The following is a 19,389-nucleotide window of genomic DNA, read 5'->3' as shown; positions in this document are numbered from 1 at the left end:
GCCTGACCACTTCAGGGCTAACCAGAAGTTAAAGCACATTATCGAGGGCACTGTCCAAGCATTTCTTGAGCACTGACAGGCTTGGGGCATCAAGCACCTCGCGGGACGGCTGGTTCCAGCCCTTGACCACCCTCATGGCAAAGAAAATTTTCCTGATGAGACTTCTGACTGATAAAGACCTCATTCATTTCTAAGGGTCACAAAATCGACCATTTCCACCTCCACGAGGGGTTCACATATTCACATCGCCAAACTCAAAGTGCGCTAAGAAGAGAAAAAAAAGCCCACTGGTGTTTTGTAAGACTTCAAGGCCAGGTGGGACTTTGTTTTACAAGGTAAAGATATGGTTAAGTGTCTACTGTCATCCATCTTTTTGCTGTGAAACATGTAACACAGCTTTGTGATCCTTCAAAATGAACGGTATCTGGCAGATTCTATTACCTGCTCTACTGAATTTGTTTTATTAATATGACAAAAAATGTTTGTTTCCCTTTCCTCCCAGAGTATCATCCAGTTTTCCATTACTAGAAATACAAATTGGCAAGAAAATGAAATGCTAGAACACAGCAGACAATGCTTATCATCTGATTAATCTTAAAACTTTGTTCCAGTGGGATAATATTTAGACCTCTAAAATTCAGAACAGTATTTCACCCAGTCTCAACATCCCAACAGTGAAAAAAATATATAAACATCAAGAGTTTCTTGGACTTCCTTCTATCCACTTTGCAAGCACAGAAGCACCAGAACAGTGAAATTTTCCTGTGTTTTTTTTTTGTTTGTTTGTTTTTTGTTTTTTTTTTTCCCCTAATGTAATCTTTAATGTAACCAGGCATTCTTTTTCACATCTTCTCTTGGTTTTTGAGATCTCTGAAGTCTCACCAACTTTTAAGCCGTACTAAGTGTGACAATCTCTGACAAAAGGTTGTCTTTATCTAAGTGTTAAGACCTCATGGAGAGCGAGGTGTCGGAAATAAACACATTAAAGCAGCCCAAAAGTCTTCTCCAGTGCTCTGCAGGTGCCTCTCTTTTCACCACCTTTCCAGCCAAGATAGAACCTGGATTTCTGAACACAGGAGAAAACAGTAGCTACAAGGATCACCTCTGCACACCTTCCCCAGTGTCAACCCATCGAACCCTTCTGGTTCATGTTCAAGCACGTTTCAAGCACATGTTCAAGATTTTATGAGAATGATTACCTTGGTTAGTGTTACCAGCGGTAACATTCCATTCAAAGTGATAACCCAACACCAAGAATTTATTATACTGATACATGTAGTTACTTAATAAATATTTTCAGTTTTGTAAAAGAACATTTCAGTTTGGAAATGCTTCCAACTCTGGAAACCCTTCTGAAAAGCAGAGCTCCTCACCAAACAGCATAAAACACTCACAGGTACAATGGCAACTTCTCTGTTTCCACTCTTAGAGTGGATCTACCCTCAAAAAGCCAAGTATCTGAGAGGCATTTCAAGATGAATTTTCAAATTACAAAAAGAAATGCAGTGGCTACCTCTACAAGTCTTTTTTTCTCCCGTATATAGTTTATAAAGCCACACAAATGACAGAATTACAGAACTAAGGACATGCATTTATCACTAGGAAACGCATGCTTGGGTTTTTAAAAAATCTTCCAAGTCCACAATTTTTGCTGTGAGGAAATGGGAGGAGAAGGAAAGAAAAACCAACGTATCACTCTTTTAAATGTTAGTGGTAATACGGAATTAACAGGAAACTGGCCAATAATACTGATCATTTCCAAAAATATTTCACAATGTGCCCTGTAAAAAGTAGCTTGACCTTAAGATTCACTTATGCCCGAACATAAGCAAATAAAATAATTACTCCATTCTCCAAGCACGGAGACAGCAGCCAGGGATTCAGCAGGGCCTTGTGTTTGCACATCCCCATTTCGCCTAGCTAGCACCTTACGGACACTACATGAATCCACCGCAGAAAATAATCAACAACGGCAACAGCACTCCCCTCGGATTTGTTTCGTGCCAACTTGGTCTTTTTACTTTTCACGCCAGCTTACTTCTACACCAGTGAACAGTGTACTGCTGCAAAACACCTTCTGTTTTCACAGCCTGGGCTCCCAGTTCCTCGCCGTGTGCCTCAGGAAACAACACCGGCCCAGAGCACAAACCTCACGCACCGGTCGCGTTGGGTCGGACAACGCCACATCAGTCGCAGCCGTGAGTGACCTACCTGTCGCTGCTGGTACTGCTGCTGCTGCTGATGGAGTCACTGCTCGAGGACCGACTCCTCGACCCGCTGCCACTGGGGGAGCGCGCGGGCCTGGACGCTTGGCTGGCCAGCCGCTGCGGGGACTGGGTCCGGGACTGGGACGAATGCGGTGACCGACTCCTGCTGTGCTGGTAATTCCGTTCTGGCCTTCTGCCTCGTACCTCCCGTGTAATATCATCCCTGTAGATATCCCTGTGTACCACACTGGGCAATGTAAACTGCTCCCGGGCCCTAGGTTCGTAACGGGGGTCGTGAGCATCAAAACGGTTTGGACTTCGACTCCGAGAAGTATAATAGAGCCCATGTTGTAAAGTCCGCTCTCGAGGATCTCTATAGTAATCCTGATCGTAATGTCTTGTCCGATCAAATCCTCCCGTCCCCCGTTCATGGTGTCCATAGGCACTATGTTCATAAGCACGCTCCCTGTTATCTGAAGCCCTGCATTTAGGAGGGGGGAAAAATATTTAATCAATCAGAAAGGGGCAAGCACAACTAAAAGCAAATCATGCAAACATTCACTTCAGCACTGAATTTATTTTTGCAACTGCTTCTCCACTAAACAGCGATAACCTATCAAGCAAACACTGACAAACTTAAAACATTTTACTTGACTCTAAAGTTATATTCATATACAATAAAGCTGAGCAATCATTTTGTTTTAAACACGTATTAGGCTTTCATGACCAGCACCTTGCCTGCACAGAACAAAATACTGCCTTCTAGTGCAGACTCCTCCTTTAAATTGCAGTGAGGTTTTTTGTTTGCTTGTTTTCTTTTAAATGCAGTAAACAAGGAAAACTTAATGTTTTAACATCACAATAAGCAATTGTTTTCTATTTTTGCTTCAGAAATTTTTCTTCAATTTCATAATTACTGGAGCTATTGTAATTATCCTTCTGCAAAAACGGCATCATAAATTGGGCTGTAGCCATGAAAGCCTCAGTGCAAAGCATAACCTAGAGGTAAGAAGCTGCTTTCAAAAGGGGTAGTATTACCCACACAGAAGCCCAGAAAATTAGGGGTTTTCTTGTTGCTGTTCTAAAATATTTCATCCTCTCAGGGGGGATTTTGCTTTTTATCAGAGAACTACGCTCAACTCTTGTTAAAGCTGCATACCCTAAATAAACATCCTGGTTACTGATGTCAGAATACTTAAATTGCAAGTATTCGTAACTCCTAAAAAAGATGCAGGCCTGGAAAATATACTAAAGCCCTATACAAAGAGTATAAATTAAGTTTTTCACTAGGTGTTTGTTGAGACTGCTATTGTTACTGCAATCACAGAATTTGTTATCTTTATAGGCACGCTAGTTTGAAGTAGCTATGACCCATTTTGTTTTAGTATTTCAAACATTTTGTATGTCAATTAAGGAAAGCTCTATGTTCTAAGAATGTTAGTGTGATCTCTCAAATAAAGATATAGCAAAACTGACAGATAAAGTTAAAGGAACATTACGTATGGTTTAGTAGTCTAATTTAGACAAATACCAGGACGGTATGTCTAAGTTACCTCCACAAAATGAAAGATCAAGAATGATTACGTTGAGCGTTTAAGAAATACTTGCAAAATTCTAAATATGTCAGGGTAACCAAAGTTAATTTAAAAATTTAATTATCCATCTCATGAAGGACATTTCAACCTTTTCCTCAGCCTTCTCAGATTCTTCCTTCAGAATCAATTATTAGTCACTTCAGTCCCCTGAATCCTAATAACCCAATTCCTCCTTGTACTTCCTCCGCCTCTCCTGCATCACGGGTCTGCCTTCCATTTAAAATGGCAGAAATATTTCAGATATCTTTTATAAACTCGAAATCAGATTTGAATCTTTTTTGATTAGCATCTCGGGAAGTTCAATTCCTTCCCCAATGAATCACTAGATCCTTAATCCTCTAAATATATTCACCCTCTGCTGTTCAATTATAACTCATTTTCAGGCTTTCTGCAGAACTCATGTCTCGCCTGCATTTTTTTTTTCTCAGAAATTATATGTAACAAACTACCTAACCAGTGCAATAGAAAATTTCATTAACGTATATACGTGCTTAAAATTCATTGTTGCCTCATCTCCTGCTCACAACAACGATGTTTTTAAAGATATTTCAGGGTCTAGAACAGAAACATGTCTCTTTTCTCCCCCTTTTGAAGGACCAGGATCAACATTTTTATAAATGATTGCATTTAGCATCCTACAAAGTGTTAATCAGTGAAAGCTGATTTAATCAGGTAAGAGAAAAAGCAGTATTTTCTAAAGGGTTACTGCTATAGCTGACATAAAAGAACAAAGTCCTTATCCATGAGAAGGACACAGAAGACAGACAGAGGAGCTAGCAGAGCTGAAAATCTAATGGCTACAGTGCTTTTTTGATTTATCTATTAGTACTAAGTGCTACTGGAGTTAGTGGAAAGAGAGGGTTTGACTTGGGTTAGGAGAGGGGCTAATATACACAGGGCAGGACATACCAACCTTTTCCAAGTGTGGAAACACGACCTATATTCCCAATTAAATCTAGGGAGAGAATTGTGAACATAACTTCCCCAATTTTGGCCCCTCTTATAGGGGTAATCCACCTTCTTAATGGGCAAGGGTGTCAAATGATATTTTAGATGAACCAACAAGAAAAAAAAAATCTTAGTGACAAGACAAAAAAAAAATCCACTGGAAGCAAGTAGTCCCAGACTGAAACCATAACTCTGAAACCCCCAGACTTCTTTCTTGAGACAGAAGGCACTTAAATAGATCCATTATTTTAATTTCCAGCCCTATGACTGAATCAAGCAGCTGGTAGTTCACCCAACGCACGAGGGCACTCATCGCTGTTGGCCAGCAGGCATCCTCTATCCGCCTTTGTAACCATCCAGCCCAGTCATTTTTGATTGGTGTATCCACAAACTGATTATTAGCGCCACGTCCTTAAAAACTAAAGTACGTTTAATGTGGAGCAGCAAAGAGCTTTTTAAGAGACTAGATAGTAATCCACTCCCCATGGCTACTGACGTCTTGATTGTACACCATCCAATAAATTCAAGGCAGTAGTTCTTATCCCAGCATTAAAAAATATATATAATTTCCAAAATTTAGTAATGTCCATCAGCTCTTTTTGTCAATACCATCAGAAAGAATAATCCCAATAACTTGGAAATGATGTAGATCCAAAATGGAAACATCACAAGCTGCCTTCGGTCTTCTCCATCCGAGCGTTATTTCCATGGCTAAGTGTTGTTTGTAGAATCCAAGGGACTGTATCATTAAATTCTACTAGGAAATTTTTGGTGACAATCCAATTAACATATAAACTGCGTATAGTGAGAACTGAGAACTAGGCATCAAGCTTTCACAGAATTTTAGGTTCTAGTATTCCGAAGATACTCCATACAGAACTTCACCACATGTTGTAGTAAGATAACTCCATCTGGCAGTAGGGATACATCCGAATAAGGCCTTAATATTATCCAAGAAATGGAATCATTACTTCTAGAAAAGAGTAACTCCAATATCGATGCTGGCCAAAGGAAATCTTCCATCTTAAAACCACCTTATTTCAAGTGTAGATATCCAACCAGCTGCAGAAAACATCCTCTATGGATCCACAAGGTACCAGCCACTGGGATAGAAATCACTTCCGTTTCCAACCCAAAATAGGAAACATAGATAATTCCCAAAATTTTAAATCCATCTGGGGCCCCTTATATACGAGTTTGTGTTTCTCACCATATCAAATACAAAATACCTGCCTAGAGAAACCTTGGAACTTACCCATCAAGTCTCCGCTCATAACGTCCTTCCCGTGCATGAAGTGATGGTGGGGGGCCGTAAGTGGGCCCCCCGCCACCTCCTCTGAACCCAGAAACCTCTCTACTACGAGATGCTATGGAAACTGTATCATCCAATCCCCGAGCAGCACTGGGAATGGTTCCTGGTTCATTATAATCCGTCCGTAGGTCTCTATCTCCCATTTTGTTGACAGAGTTGTGTGCCTTCTGCGCACTTTTGATGTCCACAAAATCCACAAACGCTGCCACTCCGCCTTCCGACCCCCTCTTAGGGAGAATTTTGACACTTTCAACACGTCCATATCTGCAAGAAAAGAAAGGAAAAGAAAAACTATTAATGCAAGCAGAAAAAGACCGTATTTAATAACATTGCCTAGAGAAAAAACAACATCAGTTTCAAACCATTTGCCCTTCACGCATGGCAGGAAAACCAATCTCAAAACACGGCAGAGGCTGGAGGAAGCACTTCCAAAACGGGGGGAAAAAGCCAAATGCCCTTTCCAGAATAATTTCAAACCCCCTCACTTTTGGCTAGCCTATCGCGCAATCTCCCCTTTTATAATAACAGAGCAACAGCAGCTGAAGAAATAGAAAGGTGTTCGCAATTAGAGCAGCCCTTCTGATTTTTAATCTGACGAGCAAGACATAATTAACACAAAACCGTGTCACAACAAGTCAAAATAAAGACATCCCGAGAATCTTCTTGAGAAAAAAGTGACCTTGACACAGCAACTCCACTGCCCTGCTCTGCATATAACCCATGCCACCAGCCCAGCCCCACGCAGGACACTGCAGGAGGTGGCAGGGCACCTCCAACCCTGAGCGCACGCCGCGGGGTTTCTGCAACGCGGGCACTGCCCGGCCAGCAGCTGCCCAGGAGAAAAAAGGCACCACCTTTGTGCACGTGAGAAAACATGATGTCAAATGTCTCTAAATACTGGCATCGACTCATAGCAGAGAGGATTAATGGAAAGGGGGAACAGGGCAGTATTTTAAAAGAGCTTGGAACCACACATCACGTTTTGGTCATTCTCTCAGCCAGGTTTAGCCAAGCAGGTAAGGGCTTGTGACCTCAGATGTTAATCCATGACAACAAGAGGCAGAAGACGTATTTTGGAATGTACTGGCGAACTGGAAAGGGATACACAAATGAAAAAATAATGAAGAAATATTTGTGAACTGTGTAAAGAACTATTGCAAAATTTTTTCTATTCCCAAAGGCAGCACAATGCCGAACAGATGTAAACAGATCTTAAACAAGAAAAGCTGTTTTCAGCTACAGATGCATGAAAAAAACTAATACAATCGCCTGTCTGATGAGCAAATGCTGTCAGAACCCGCATCTGACTCCAGTTTATGCACGGCTTTCAATATACCTTCATACTTCGTCATTGTTATTGGATGACTAATTCTTAAACACGATTTGAAAACCTGCCTCCTCATTCCAATCCGACCTACTCTACTTCGTATGTGATCTGGATTGGATTTAGGTTTCATTCTTCTCTATTTTCTACTCCACCAAATACGGCACGCTGCTCCTTAAGGGATATATGCGCAAACAAGAGCATCGTTCAAGCCAGCCTAAAAGCTCCTTGTTAGATGCAAAAAGGCAGGGGCGCGCATGGGATGCGCTCGTGGCTGTGCACTGCCCAGAGCAGAGCTTGCAGCCCTTGTACTCACGGGTCCAGCACAGTAATGTTCATTCTCAAGAGGAGCTTTCTCTGATACCAAAGAGATGCACTGGTCATATTTTATTATAACGAAAACCAGCAAGGAACAAATGATGGTCCTGCAGGAAAGGTTCTTCTCCAAGTCTGCACGCTTTTGAGGCTGGGTGAGGTTACCAAATCTTACCTTGAAGGCAAGATTTAGAAAGACCAGGAAGGTAGAGCACGTGTTTCCTAAAATTTTTGCAAGGAAAAAAAAAAAGGGCCTGACTGGATGTAGCACGTGTAACAAGAGAAGCAACAGGAAAGGAAGAAGGGGGAAGGAAAACAGGAAGAGCCCTTTTGAAAAAAAATTAGACTGATTGCCATGAACAAATGAGACAAAAATACAAAAAATAACGAGGTATGTTAGTTACCATCACCTAAGCCCCTTTATCGTGCATTTCAGTGTCAGTTCTCTACAAACAAAAGAAAAGCTGTTGCAATAGGACAGTGCTTTAACTTTGCTTTCCTTTGAGGTTTTTTTTCTAAATGCTGCAGTTACAGAGCTGACTGGTTCGAACATGTACCTTCCTTTTGCTCACTGTTTACACATTTGGTTTCTGGCAATGTGAGTCCACACTTTGTCTACAGTCTTTCTTTAAAAAAAAAAAAAAACGTAAATGTCTTAACACTCCTCAAAAAAACTGAAATCCTAATTGACCTCTCTGACTGCAATCACCAGAGCCTACTTAATATGAAGTGCTGCCTGCCAGTTACATCAGAAATGAGCTCTCTGACTGTTCCCACTCACTATCCTGATAATTCTTTTATTCCCTAATTTTGAAATCACAGCACGTACCTGTTATTATAACATACACACAGACAGACCTCACCTATTTTCTTTGGCTGCAGAAGATCCAGAAATGTGCTAAAACATTCAAATATTCAAACTAATGCTGTCCAGGAAGCGTAGAAAATACAGAACATCAATGTAGTATGCTCCCCATCTACCAGCAAAATCACCCAGCAAACGCACACCTCTTGCAGGCAGAGCTCAAATTTTATATTGGGAGAAGGGTACTTTGGTTGCCAGCTATTTCAAGGATTAAACAAAAAAAAAAAAAAAAAAAATAAACTGCTGTGAAATGTGGGACAATGTATTTTTTTTCCCTAAACCAGAAACGGGTGGGGGAGGCTCCTCCTGTATTCCCCTGCAGCCACAGCCCTAAATCACCCTGCTCGGGGCAGGCGCGTTAATCCAGCCCCACAAATACACGCCACTGTGCTCTGGTGTCCTGCACCGTGCCCTTGCCGAGCCCCGGGGATAATCTGTAACAATCGTCTTTGCTGCAAGCCAGGGAGCTGGGAGGGGGGAGGAGAAAGGGAGCAGAAGCAGATGGGGGGACAAGAGAAAACCGAGATGCAGCGAGCCCTAAACACGCGAGGCCGGCCGCCGACAGGGAAGGTCCGCGTCCTCCTTGCCCGGCGAGGTCGGTGCCCGGGGACCACACGCATCCTTCGGTGCCGCGCCACTGGGACGAGGACCGCATCGCTCCGCATCCAATCCCCGGGGGAGAGGAGGGGAGATCTGCAGTGCCGCATCACGAGACGGGTTACTGCAGCAGAACAACACATGGCAAGAGAACGATGCTCTCGGGAGGGCTGGGGGAGGCGAGGCGGCAGCAGACGGCGAGCAGAGGCAAGATGGAGGCAAAGGCGCTGCGAGGAGCAGCCGACTGCGCAACGCAACCTTTGTCCGGGTCCCAAGGGCTGGGAAGAGGGGACAAAGGAGGACCGGAGGCATCGCCGCGACCTTTGGTAACGTTCGCAGAGCGGCTCCTCTAAAGCCGCGCCGCCCATCCCTGCACCTATGCGTCAGCCCCGTCCGAGCTGCATTTCACAATCGCTGGCAGACCCGGCAGAAAACAAAGAGGCGTTCGCTGAGCTCTGAATCCACGGACCCTAATGAAAGCAAGGCTTTTAATGCCTCTCCGCCCGGGGAACTCATGACGATTAATCATTAGCTCCAAGCCCGTCCCGTATCGTAGCGAAGCAGGCTGGGGCCGTGTTTTCAGAGGGGTTTATAGTTCAACCAGACCCACAGCCGACACACCAGGGCTGTTATGTCAGCGAGCCCCTCCACCAGCGCACGATTGTAACACCGCGCGATAAACAGAAATCTGGTGGCCCTTTCAGAAAAAAAAAGTTGCTAGCTAATCACTGCCTGAACAAAGCTACGCTAATCCAGCTTTTCAGACAAAGAAAAGGAATTCGTCATTTAACCATTATCGGTTTATTCACTGTAGATCAAAGCACCTCTATAATCAAGCAGCCGAAATGTCTCTGGGCTCTTGGCACGGCCTCTCGGCACGCTCCTGGCGCCCCAGCCTCCTCCCGTACCGGCAGACAACGCGGCGGCTGGGGAACGCCGCACGCCAGCGGTGCTGGCCCGAGCTGTGCCGGCTCCCCGGGCACCGCATCGCCACCGGCCGCAGCCCTGCTCTCCTCGCTGCGTGCAGCGGGCGTCTTCCCGGGCATGAGCGGCCTCTGCCCTCCTCGAGCAAAGGCGTTTCGAACAAAGGGCGGATGACGAGAAAGCCAAATATTCAGTAAGCCAATATTACCATTTAGCTGAGTGGTTTTATAAAGCGGTTAAGCTCCTTAAGGATGGCATACGCATGGTAGGAAAAGGTAGCTTGGAATCAGAGGGGCGATCGCTTCTTTAATTTAAACTGCTTTCCTTGGTTCCCACTTTAATTCGGATCACCTCCTCATTTCTCATGCTGACTCCCCCAAGCCTGCAAAAACCCTTCATACCCACCCATTTCCAGCACTGCAGAATTCTGCAGGTCAGCCTACAAAAACATCACCCGACTGCTGGTGAGAAGTCGGCACGATGCTACGCCCAGTACTCCTGCACGCGAGACACATCGCAAGATCAAAAATAACACAGGCTTCCTGTGCTCGTTTCTGCACCGCTCATTAGGGGCACGATTTGAGAAGACACACCGCTGCGAGGGGACGACTGGGTATTCTGGATCCACTTGGGCTCACTTCGACTACAGCCAGCTATCTTTAGCCATCGGGAGTGCACGGGCGGCATTTTGTGCGCCGGGTTATGCTACGGCGCAGGCAAGTCACGGCCTGCAGTATTCAGTAAAAGGCGCACACAGCGTGAAGCTTCCCCCGCCAATCGCGTTCCTCTGCCTCTGCTGTTATTTCATAACAAAACGATGTGACCTGAAGTAATACTTAGCCAGATGTCTGCCTCGCTTCTCCTTATTTGTAACGCCAGGCCAGCCCGCGTGCTCCCGGAGCTGCACTTACTCCCGTGGTGGGGCAGCGCTGGCACCGAGGCTGCCGGTACCAGCTCCGGAGGGATCCTGCCACCAGGCCACCTCCGTGGGTGTCCCTTCTGGGCTCTCCTGCTGGCATGGATCACCGTTCCCCAGCCCACCACTAGCTCTTTTTACGGAACACTGCTCAGAGCCAAGCCCCAGGGCCACCAGCTTGGCCGTGGCCCTCGCTGACGGCGCAGACCATGGAGAGGGAAGACAACAGGCCTAAGAAACCATGTGCCACCATATTCTGTGCTTCATGTTCATTATAACCACGTACTTTTCTTGCCATGGAAAATATTTAGGTGCTTTTACGTGGCACAAGCCTTTGGAATTACATTTGGCTTCCAGTCATGCCTTCAGCAGAGGACCAGGATATCTTTGGTCAAATATCATCACATGTCTAGCACGGAAGGAAGACTTGAGAGCTTACAGATACAGAACAGAGGAGTCTAAACAAAAGGTACTCAGACCACACACAGACTGCATTATTGGGTTTGGGTCCTTTCATGAGAACAGCAACCAATCGATAGCAGAAAGCAAACCCAGAGGCAGGCCATAAATAAGTGCATGCGCAGGGCTGGGACAAAAATAATGCACGCTAATGGAAACGTAATCTCAGCAGAGAACGGGCTGAATCCCGCAGTCCTGGAAAACTACTTAAAATGAACAGCATGCGCGGGACCGTCACCTGACAAGCCACAATTGCTCGTCTTTGTAAGCCTGTCACTCAAACCTGGAGAATTTGTCAAACAGGATCACGAACGCTTAATGACGACCATGGAAACGTACGCACGGCCACCGGCCTCCGCTGGCAGCTGCTGTGCAGGCAGACCTCGCTGCAGGACTCGCTGCGACCAGCTGGACGCCACTGCCCAGCACCAAGGGCGCCTGACCACGCTCCGCACGGAGCACCTCAGAAATCCCTCACCTGTCTTTGAAACCGAACAACTGGCTCTTCAGGCTCGCGGTGAAAATACTGTGACGTTCCAGAGTATTTATCTAACGCACCTACACACACGCCCCTTCACAGAACCCGACAGCACCAGCGTGGAACCCTCCTCCAAGCGCCCCATCTTCCCCGTTTTCCAAGAACAGGGTTCTCAGGGGAAGCACGCAGGGACGAAACCAAGCAGGACGAGGGTAGCAGCACAAAGCTGCCAGCGACGTATGGAGCACTTCCAGCAGCCTCCAGAGATCCAACGTATGGCACGGACGCTCCCTATCTCCAGCTGCTATGTCACGTTAAAGATGGCTAAAAATAAAGCAAATTCCATGCCTTTACTTCTACCTTTCTTTGCACAAAATGACCGTTTCTACAATGATAAGCCATCACAAGCGGCTGGGGTAGCGTTCTGGATGATCAAGAGTAGGAGAGCTTGTCGGTGAGTGGTGAATCCACACAATGTAAGGCTTTGAAAACCTTTACCTTCACAAAACCACGCAAAATAAAAGCTCTCCGTATCACAAGGAGTGCCGGTTTTCAAACCGTACGGCGAACAGACCTTGTGGCAGCAGTGATTCAGAAACACGCCCTAATTACCAAGCTCCCATGCTTTTCTAGATTGCAATCTTAGATGCTTTAAAACTTGTTCAGAGTGATCTTTATTGGCTCTGAGACCTTTCAGAGGGGGAGGGGTGGGGAATAAAGTTCTGCAGGGCATTCTTGCTAGCTCTCTAGCAATAAAGATTTTTAAACAATTCTCAAAGTTCAGGAGCACAAACCATCGACCAGGTTACGGCGCTAAGGCAAACTGCTGACGTGACGGGGCTGAACCCTTAACGCGCCGACCCCAACTCCCCTCAGCCTGAAATACGAGCCGAGCCCAGGCCTATCCTGCATTTCCCTGCTCGCTTTAGCCTAACAGCATTTTATGGGAAATCTCCCAGCTCTGACTACAAACAGGGGTTTTGTTAATGAGATACAGCACGTGTTTCTGCCACGCACTGAGAACAGCGAGGGCTTTGTCTATGCTCGTAATCCCTCAGTAAGAGATGACAAAGTAGGAAATTAAAAAGCTAGCATAGGCACATTCACTGATACTTCTGATACCTGTTATTTAAGAGCAACACGCTCGGCATATCAGATAGTCTGGTAGATAAATCCATGCTGAAATAAGCGCTCGCCTCTTGCTTACAGCTCAGCTGAATGCTCCATTTTAGGATCCAAAGTAGAAGTCAATCCTAATTACAATATTTTATTTACATCTTCATGGCAGAGTCACCGTCTGGATACCGCCGAGGTGTTAATACGCTGCGTTCTGGGCACCGGGATCACATGAAGCAAGCTGGGAAAAGCCCTCAGCCTTGCCCGGTTTCACACAGCACCTCGCTGCAACTCCTGCAACGCCAGCCTTGCAGTCAGAAGGCAAACCCTGACCGTCCTGCAGCGAGGGGCTGCGTGCTGAACAGTGTGGGCTAAAGCTCCATCAGTACAGCTGCCATGGCCACGCAGCAAAGTGACAGAAGCTCCATTGGTAAGGAACTTGTGCCAGCAGCCACTTCTGCACAATGGAGGAGAAGTACACAAGCAGCCATGGCAGGGCTTACCGGTAATACACATTTTCGTATTATTAAAAAAAAAAAATCAAAGCAGCTTTGTGTGCAGTAATAATGAAGACTCATTTCTTATGGATGCATGTCTTGAGGTCGAATTCCCTGGCGTCCAATAAATGCCAGTTCCCACTGCAGCTTTTCCCACGGTTAGGAACACCTCTCTCCCATGTGGATTCTTTAATGTCTAATAAGGGTTGTACGCACGCTGCAGCTTTTCTCTCCATGGGGCCGCTAATCAGGTCTCCCTCCTCTATTAAAACCGCTTGTTTTCATGAAACGCGCAGGAACATTGCATCTCTGAGACTGCGAGCATCTCCTCTGCCCTCGAGTTTAGCTGAAACTGGCTAACGGGTTCTACAGTGATTAGGGAAGATATGCATGCAGGGCAAGATCACATCAGTCTTGCTCTCATTGCAGATCAGAATATATAAGAATTAGACTGTTCTTGAACAGTAAAACTAATCCCAGAAGCTCAAAGAGGTTACAGAAATTTGCAGGAGCCCTGCAAGGCAGAGAACACACTCAACCACACTCTATCCAGGCCAACGCACCGTGATTCTTCCTCCTCCAACCTACACAGACGCACAGCACCGCGTTACTGTGCACTAGATGCACTGCCACCAAATTCCATCTCCAGGGCATCTCTCCTTCCAGCTTAAAGCACAACCGGCAGATTTTCTTCAACAATACTGGTGGTGATAGGCTACACTAAATGCTCTCTGAACAGGAATTGCCCAAGCCTTTTCATTTGAGTGAATGCTTTTAGGATTTGGTCAGATTCGATTTTAAGAACATATTTGCACTGCAACTGTAGGGGCATCTCCTGCTTAATCACGTTTTTTGTTCTTACATGAAAGGGTAAATCCCCATCTCAGTTTTGCTTCTCCAAGCCCTGCTTTGCATGTATTCAGCAGCAGATGGAGGAAAATGCAGAGTCATAACATTATGGTCTCCCTGCCATGCTGTAAAGTACTTTAAATACGTACCATCTTAAGGCTTTACGAGTCTCGGTGATCACCAGTTCATACTTCTCTAGTGAAACAAACTTTATAACCTGTCTTCCTACAAGGTTTTATAGGTTTTCCAAGAAACTGTATTCCAGAAGAACATAAAAATAAAGTGGATTTGTCTGCCCTCACCAAGACCATCCCAAGCACTGGAATCACTCCTCCCCATGAACCACCACCGTCTGAATGAGCAACCAGCCTCAACAACTTGAAATTCACTCCTCCCGGAAAGCAGCCATGGATCCACAGCCCCAGGGACACCTCCAAGTCCCCGACCCCAGCAGCTCCCCCGCTCCAGGCAGGTCACTCTCTTGAAACCAGAGGAGGAATTGTGCCAGAACCCACACTGACGGTGCTCCTCCTGCCCTCCCTGCCCTAACGCAGCCAGCTACGGCAGCGTAACCACCACGAGAGCGCCTTCCTGACGCTGTTCTGCTGATCTGCTTCACCCCCAGATGCCCACTGTCAGAAATCACTCTGAGGTGAGCTAGGCGAGAGCAGGAACGGGCACCCCAGCGGTGAGACCACAGTCTCCAAGCAATGGGGAGGAAGAGACGCTTCCTGAGCTCTGTCAGATCCTGCACATCTCAGGGTTCCCTCAGCCACATATACTGTGTCAGCACTGAAACCACGCTTACTTTTTAAACATAGCAAAGCTTCCCTGCTACTAATACATCAAACCAGTTTGAGAATTCAGGAGAAGACCAAGGGTTCATTTCAGCTTTGACTACAAGGAGGTCACTGTGCACATCGTTAGCCACCTAGGCACACACTGAGATGGCTTTCCGAGGGCTGCATCTCACACATATGAGCATGAATTCCCAAAATTAAATCAGATTTGATTCTGTATACAAGGAAGACAGTTATCCATTCTGAGCTTTTATTCTCCTCACAGTCAGGATGTGAATGAGGCCGGAAGACTTTTTCCTCCAGCGATGACTACTTTAAACATCCAACTTGGCAATTTATCTTTCTTATTTTGCCCTACTGACTGTTCCGGGTCACCCACAGCTGCCACAGAGCGCCTGAAGAGGGAACGCTGAAATAAGCCTCTGTGAGCTTTTTGGCAGCCGCCCCCGCCGGCGGGGACAGGAGGCACTCACGCCAGCAGCACGATGGGACGGACCCCAGCTCGCTCCATGCGACAGGGACATCAAGTTATTCATAACGAGTCCCGCGGACAGAGGACATCAGCAGCTCAGGTTTCTACCTGGAGGAAAGCTGATTCACCACTCGTTAAAGTTACAGCCTGGCAGTGCTCTTTTCATTGAGCTAAAAGATTACTTCAAAAACCAGCCGTGATTGTGTGCCCGGTCACGACTGTGACAAAAGCTTGGTGTGAACCCAGCTCTAGTTTCCTACCACATCAGAGGGTAACAGAAGACACGTAAGGTCTTGTGTTTGGATAGGAGGGCATCCAAGAGGAAGACACAAACAAGTCACCATTGCCTCCATCTGCAGAGAGCGCTGGCGCAGATCACCTATCCACACTGCTCCCAGGGATGTTGGGATTTATCTCGCTTTTCGGTGTGAGACCAGGGCACGTTCAGCACGCTTTCGTTAGATTTGGCCACGCACGCCACAGATCTAAGTGTACTAAAAGAAAGTGCTTTCAATTTAAAATTGTTGAGCTTAATTAAAAAGGGGAAGAGAAAGGAAGCAAAAAAAAGCTCCCTTTTGTTCTTAAAAAGTGTCTGGGTTTTTTAAACAGAGACTGGTCACCGAGATAGGCTGCTGCTCGCCTCCCATGATTAGTTTCTCTGAGCGGAAAATTGATGTTCCTTTTGCATCCCAATTCTGCTGCATTCTCACCCAAGTCACCATGAATATTTGGACCTCAGACAACGCATGAATATACAAAATAGCGTAGGGAGCCAGCCGCACGCAGTGCTACAGGGTACACTTCCAAAAAATCCGTCTTGAGAAGTATGTTGTTTCAAATGAATTCAGAGACACTGCCTTCATAGTCAATCTACCCTGTTAACAGATCAGATTGCAGCAGGCCCTGGAATATACTGTGGTATATTTATGAAAAGTCTGTAACTGTTTATTCTTTTATTAAGGGATGTTATCTTCACACTACAGGATTTTACAGATTGCATGCGACGATTACACAGTGTTAGTAGGTTAAACAATAACTATGGAAATGCAGAAACCAAAGCAGTCGCTGTGTTTTATTCATTACACAGAAGTCATCATCACATCTTAAAACATTACTGCAGACAGGCATTAGAGACGGGTTTTTGGACCCGAGGAGGCCAGAGCTGACATGACCCAGCCACAACGGGAGCTCTCCAGGCAGGCAGAAAGGCAAAGGCTCTGGCATTGCCCCCGCACGTACCCTCATCGGGTCCGAGCCAGTGCCTTGCAAGCTCGGCAGCAAAAAAGCAGCTTTTGTCTGATGTTCATTAACTGTTCAAATCATCTTCAGAACACTACAGAGACTCATGTGAAGGTAAGCCACGAGACTGGTTGTACACTGTGAATTTCCATCTTCAGGCTCATATTCCTCCCACGAGATTTCTAAATTGGCATGCCGAAGACGCAGCTAAACTCAAAATCTTATTATGGAGAGTAATCATATTTTCTAGTTTATTCCTTAGTTCATTGTTTAAGAATGTTTGCCTTTCCAGTCTTTGGTTTCAGGGCGTTCGCAGACCTCAGCGAGTTCACGGAGCTTAATAAAAAACACATACGCTGTATCTCACAAGTGCTTATTTTTGGTATCCACCAAAACCAGACCTTACCCACCCCACAGGCAACTTAACTGCTTACACCCCCGTCACCAGCACCTCCCAGAGCACTGGCTGAAGCAACCTGACAGCAGCCAGGAGGGGCGACCCTCACCTTCACCCCCTCCCCACCATCCCCAAACACCGCCACAACACCTCGCTTTGGCTGTCATTGCTCCTCAGATGCATCTTCACGTGCAGAACACGTCCTCCTGCTCACAAGCTGACGACAGCATGAAGCCACCAGAGCAGCCAGTCAGTCTGCAGTCGCAGCACATCAGCTCAGGAAAACAAAGCTCTGGGTTCATCCTGACTCACCAACGTGCCCAAGGACTGCAGCCTGCCCTCCACTCATTTGGATATTTGCTTCCTTTCTTATGAAATGCTAGCTGGCGCTTCTTGGCCCTCAGCGAAGACAAGGACCTAATTTTGGACACACCTTAAGACTGCAATAAGGTCATCTGCCGGAGAACTTGGCATGACTTTCTGTCCTATGAAAAGCATTGGGGGAAAAAAAAAAAAAAAAAAACAGTCAACAAGACTATCAAAAACAGCTTTAGGCCTTTCCTAGTCCCCTGTTTTAAGTTGATGAATGGGTTTAATATCCGCGTATGCCTCACAAGGGCTGTTACGTTCTCCGTGCACCAGCCCGCTTTCTCTCTTCACAGAAGGGGTTCCACAGGGAGCCAAATGCTTCCAGCGACCCAGATTCGGCCACGGCAACCCTCAAGCTCCAACAAGCATCTCCCGTGCACGTTGAGCAACCTCACAGAGCTTTTACATGACTGAGTTAGGCATTCAGCAATCCACCAGAAAGGGCATCAGGATTATTTATTATGGTACCAATGGAATTTAAAGTAAGCCCAAGAAATACCAAAAGCCAGTGTAACTTCAGAGCAGCCTTTCAGCCAGAACAGGACCAGGACATGCAACCAGGACGCTCTGAAGAAAGTTCAGGCAACAAGCAATGCTGGCAGGACTCACCAGAGGACAGAATTTTGTAACAAAGTACATCCACTTATCTTTCTAACACGGCTCAGCGTTTAAAAACACTTAATAGAAGCTTAGTCCAAATCTGTGCTCGGTGCGGCTCTTCATTAAGTTTCTTTGAAGTCATTATATAGGCATCTCCCTGCCAAGCGTGGCGTCACCAAGCTGCCACCTCAAGTGCACGCGAAGAGCAGAACGCGGAGCAGCCAGCGGACCCCGAAGTGCCAAGGAGCTGCCCTCCGCGCAGCTCGGCCATGGGGAAGAAGCAGGTGGCTGCTCAGGGAGCTTCTCCATTGGGGCCAGGGCCGGCAGCACCACCAGAGGTGTTGTGGAAAACGGGGGCGCCGCCAGCACCCGTGCTCCTTTAGCCCCTCGACTGAAAAGCCTTCGTGCGGTGCGAGGCAGGCTTTCGCTACGGAGCCGGACCAAGGCTCAGGGAGGCAGGACACGCCTTGTGCCTTCCATGTCTGTCTTTCCCATCCGATTCTGGGCAATTAGCTTAATCCCCATGCCTTAATCCCCCAACCGAATGCCTTCCCACGATCTTCCTGCGTTTTCTGTTCTGTAAAACTACAATCACCTTACTGGAGACGTTTGTAAAACGCAGCATAACCCAGTGCCGACACTGCCTGATATTCCAGACACTGCCTCAACAAAGCACAGGCATAAATTTTACCTTCCCCTTCCTTTCAAAGGCGCTGAGCTAAAAAGGCTAGCGCCTGCGCTGTGGAAACACCATCACCTACAAGTGGTAAGAACAGAGGGGAAAAAAAGCAGAAGTAGTTCATTCTGCATCCATATTCCTGCCTCTTCCTCAGATAAACCTAACATCTGGTTAGGGACCTCTATATGCAAAGCTGATTTAGTGTAACTACCCATGTGTTTGCATCTTAAATGATATCCAAGAACCATCACTAGATTGTAAGCAATAAAAGCCCGGGAATGTATTCGAGAATTTTACTAGAAGGACTGCAGCGCTCCTACATCCGACTCGAGCCTGTTCCTGTGGAAAGGCACCGAAAGACCTGCTGCTGGCGTAAGCGGGGAAGGCTGGAGAAATGGTGCAGTCCTAAATAAACAGCTCCAACACTGAAC

General features: G+C 46.3%; 1 protein-coding gene across 3 annotated transcripts in view; it reads right to left on the bottom strand.

The window, feature by feature from the left end:
- Positions 1-19,389, bottom strand: part of SPEN (spen family transcriptional repressor) — a 65,027-nt gene that overhangs the window by 41,768 nt on the left and 3,870 nt on the right. For all 3 annotated transcript variants that reach the window (XM_032201226.1, XM_032201224.1, XM_032201225.1), the window contains exons 2-3: positions 6,006-6,326; positions 2,212-2,688 (exon numbers count right to left, since the gene is read on the bottom strand). In XM_032201226.1, the coding sequence (XP_032057117.1) occupies positions 2,212-2,688; positions 6,006-6,326 (798 nt within the window). The remainder of the gene's footprint in view (positions 1-2,211; positions 2,689-6,005; positions 6,327-19,389) is intronic.

Source organism: Aythya fuligula, chromosome 21 (genome assembly GCF_009819795.1).
Source record: "Aythya fuligula isolate bAytFul2 chromosome 21, bAytFul2.pri, whole genome shotgun sequence".
Taxonomy (NCBI): Eukaryota; Metazoa; Chordata; class Aves; order Anseriformes; family Anatidae; genus Aythya; species Aythya fuligula.
The sequence above is the reverse complement of the archived record's forward strand: the minus strand, read 5'-3'. Positions and strand labels throughout refer to the sequence as shown.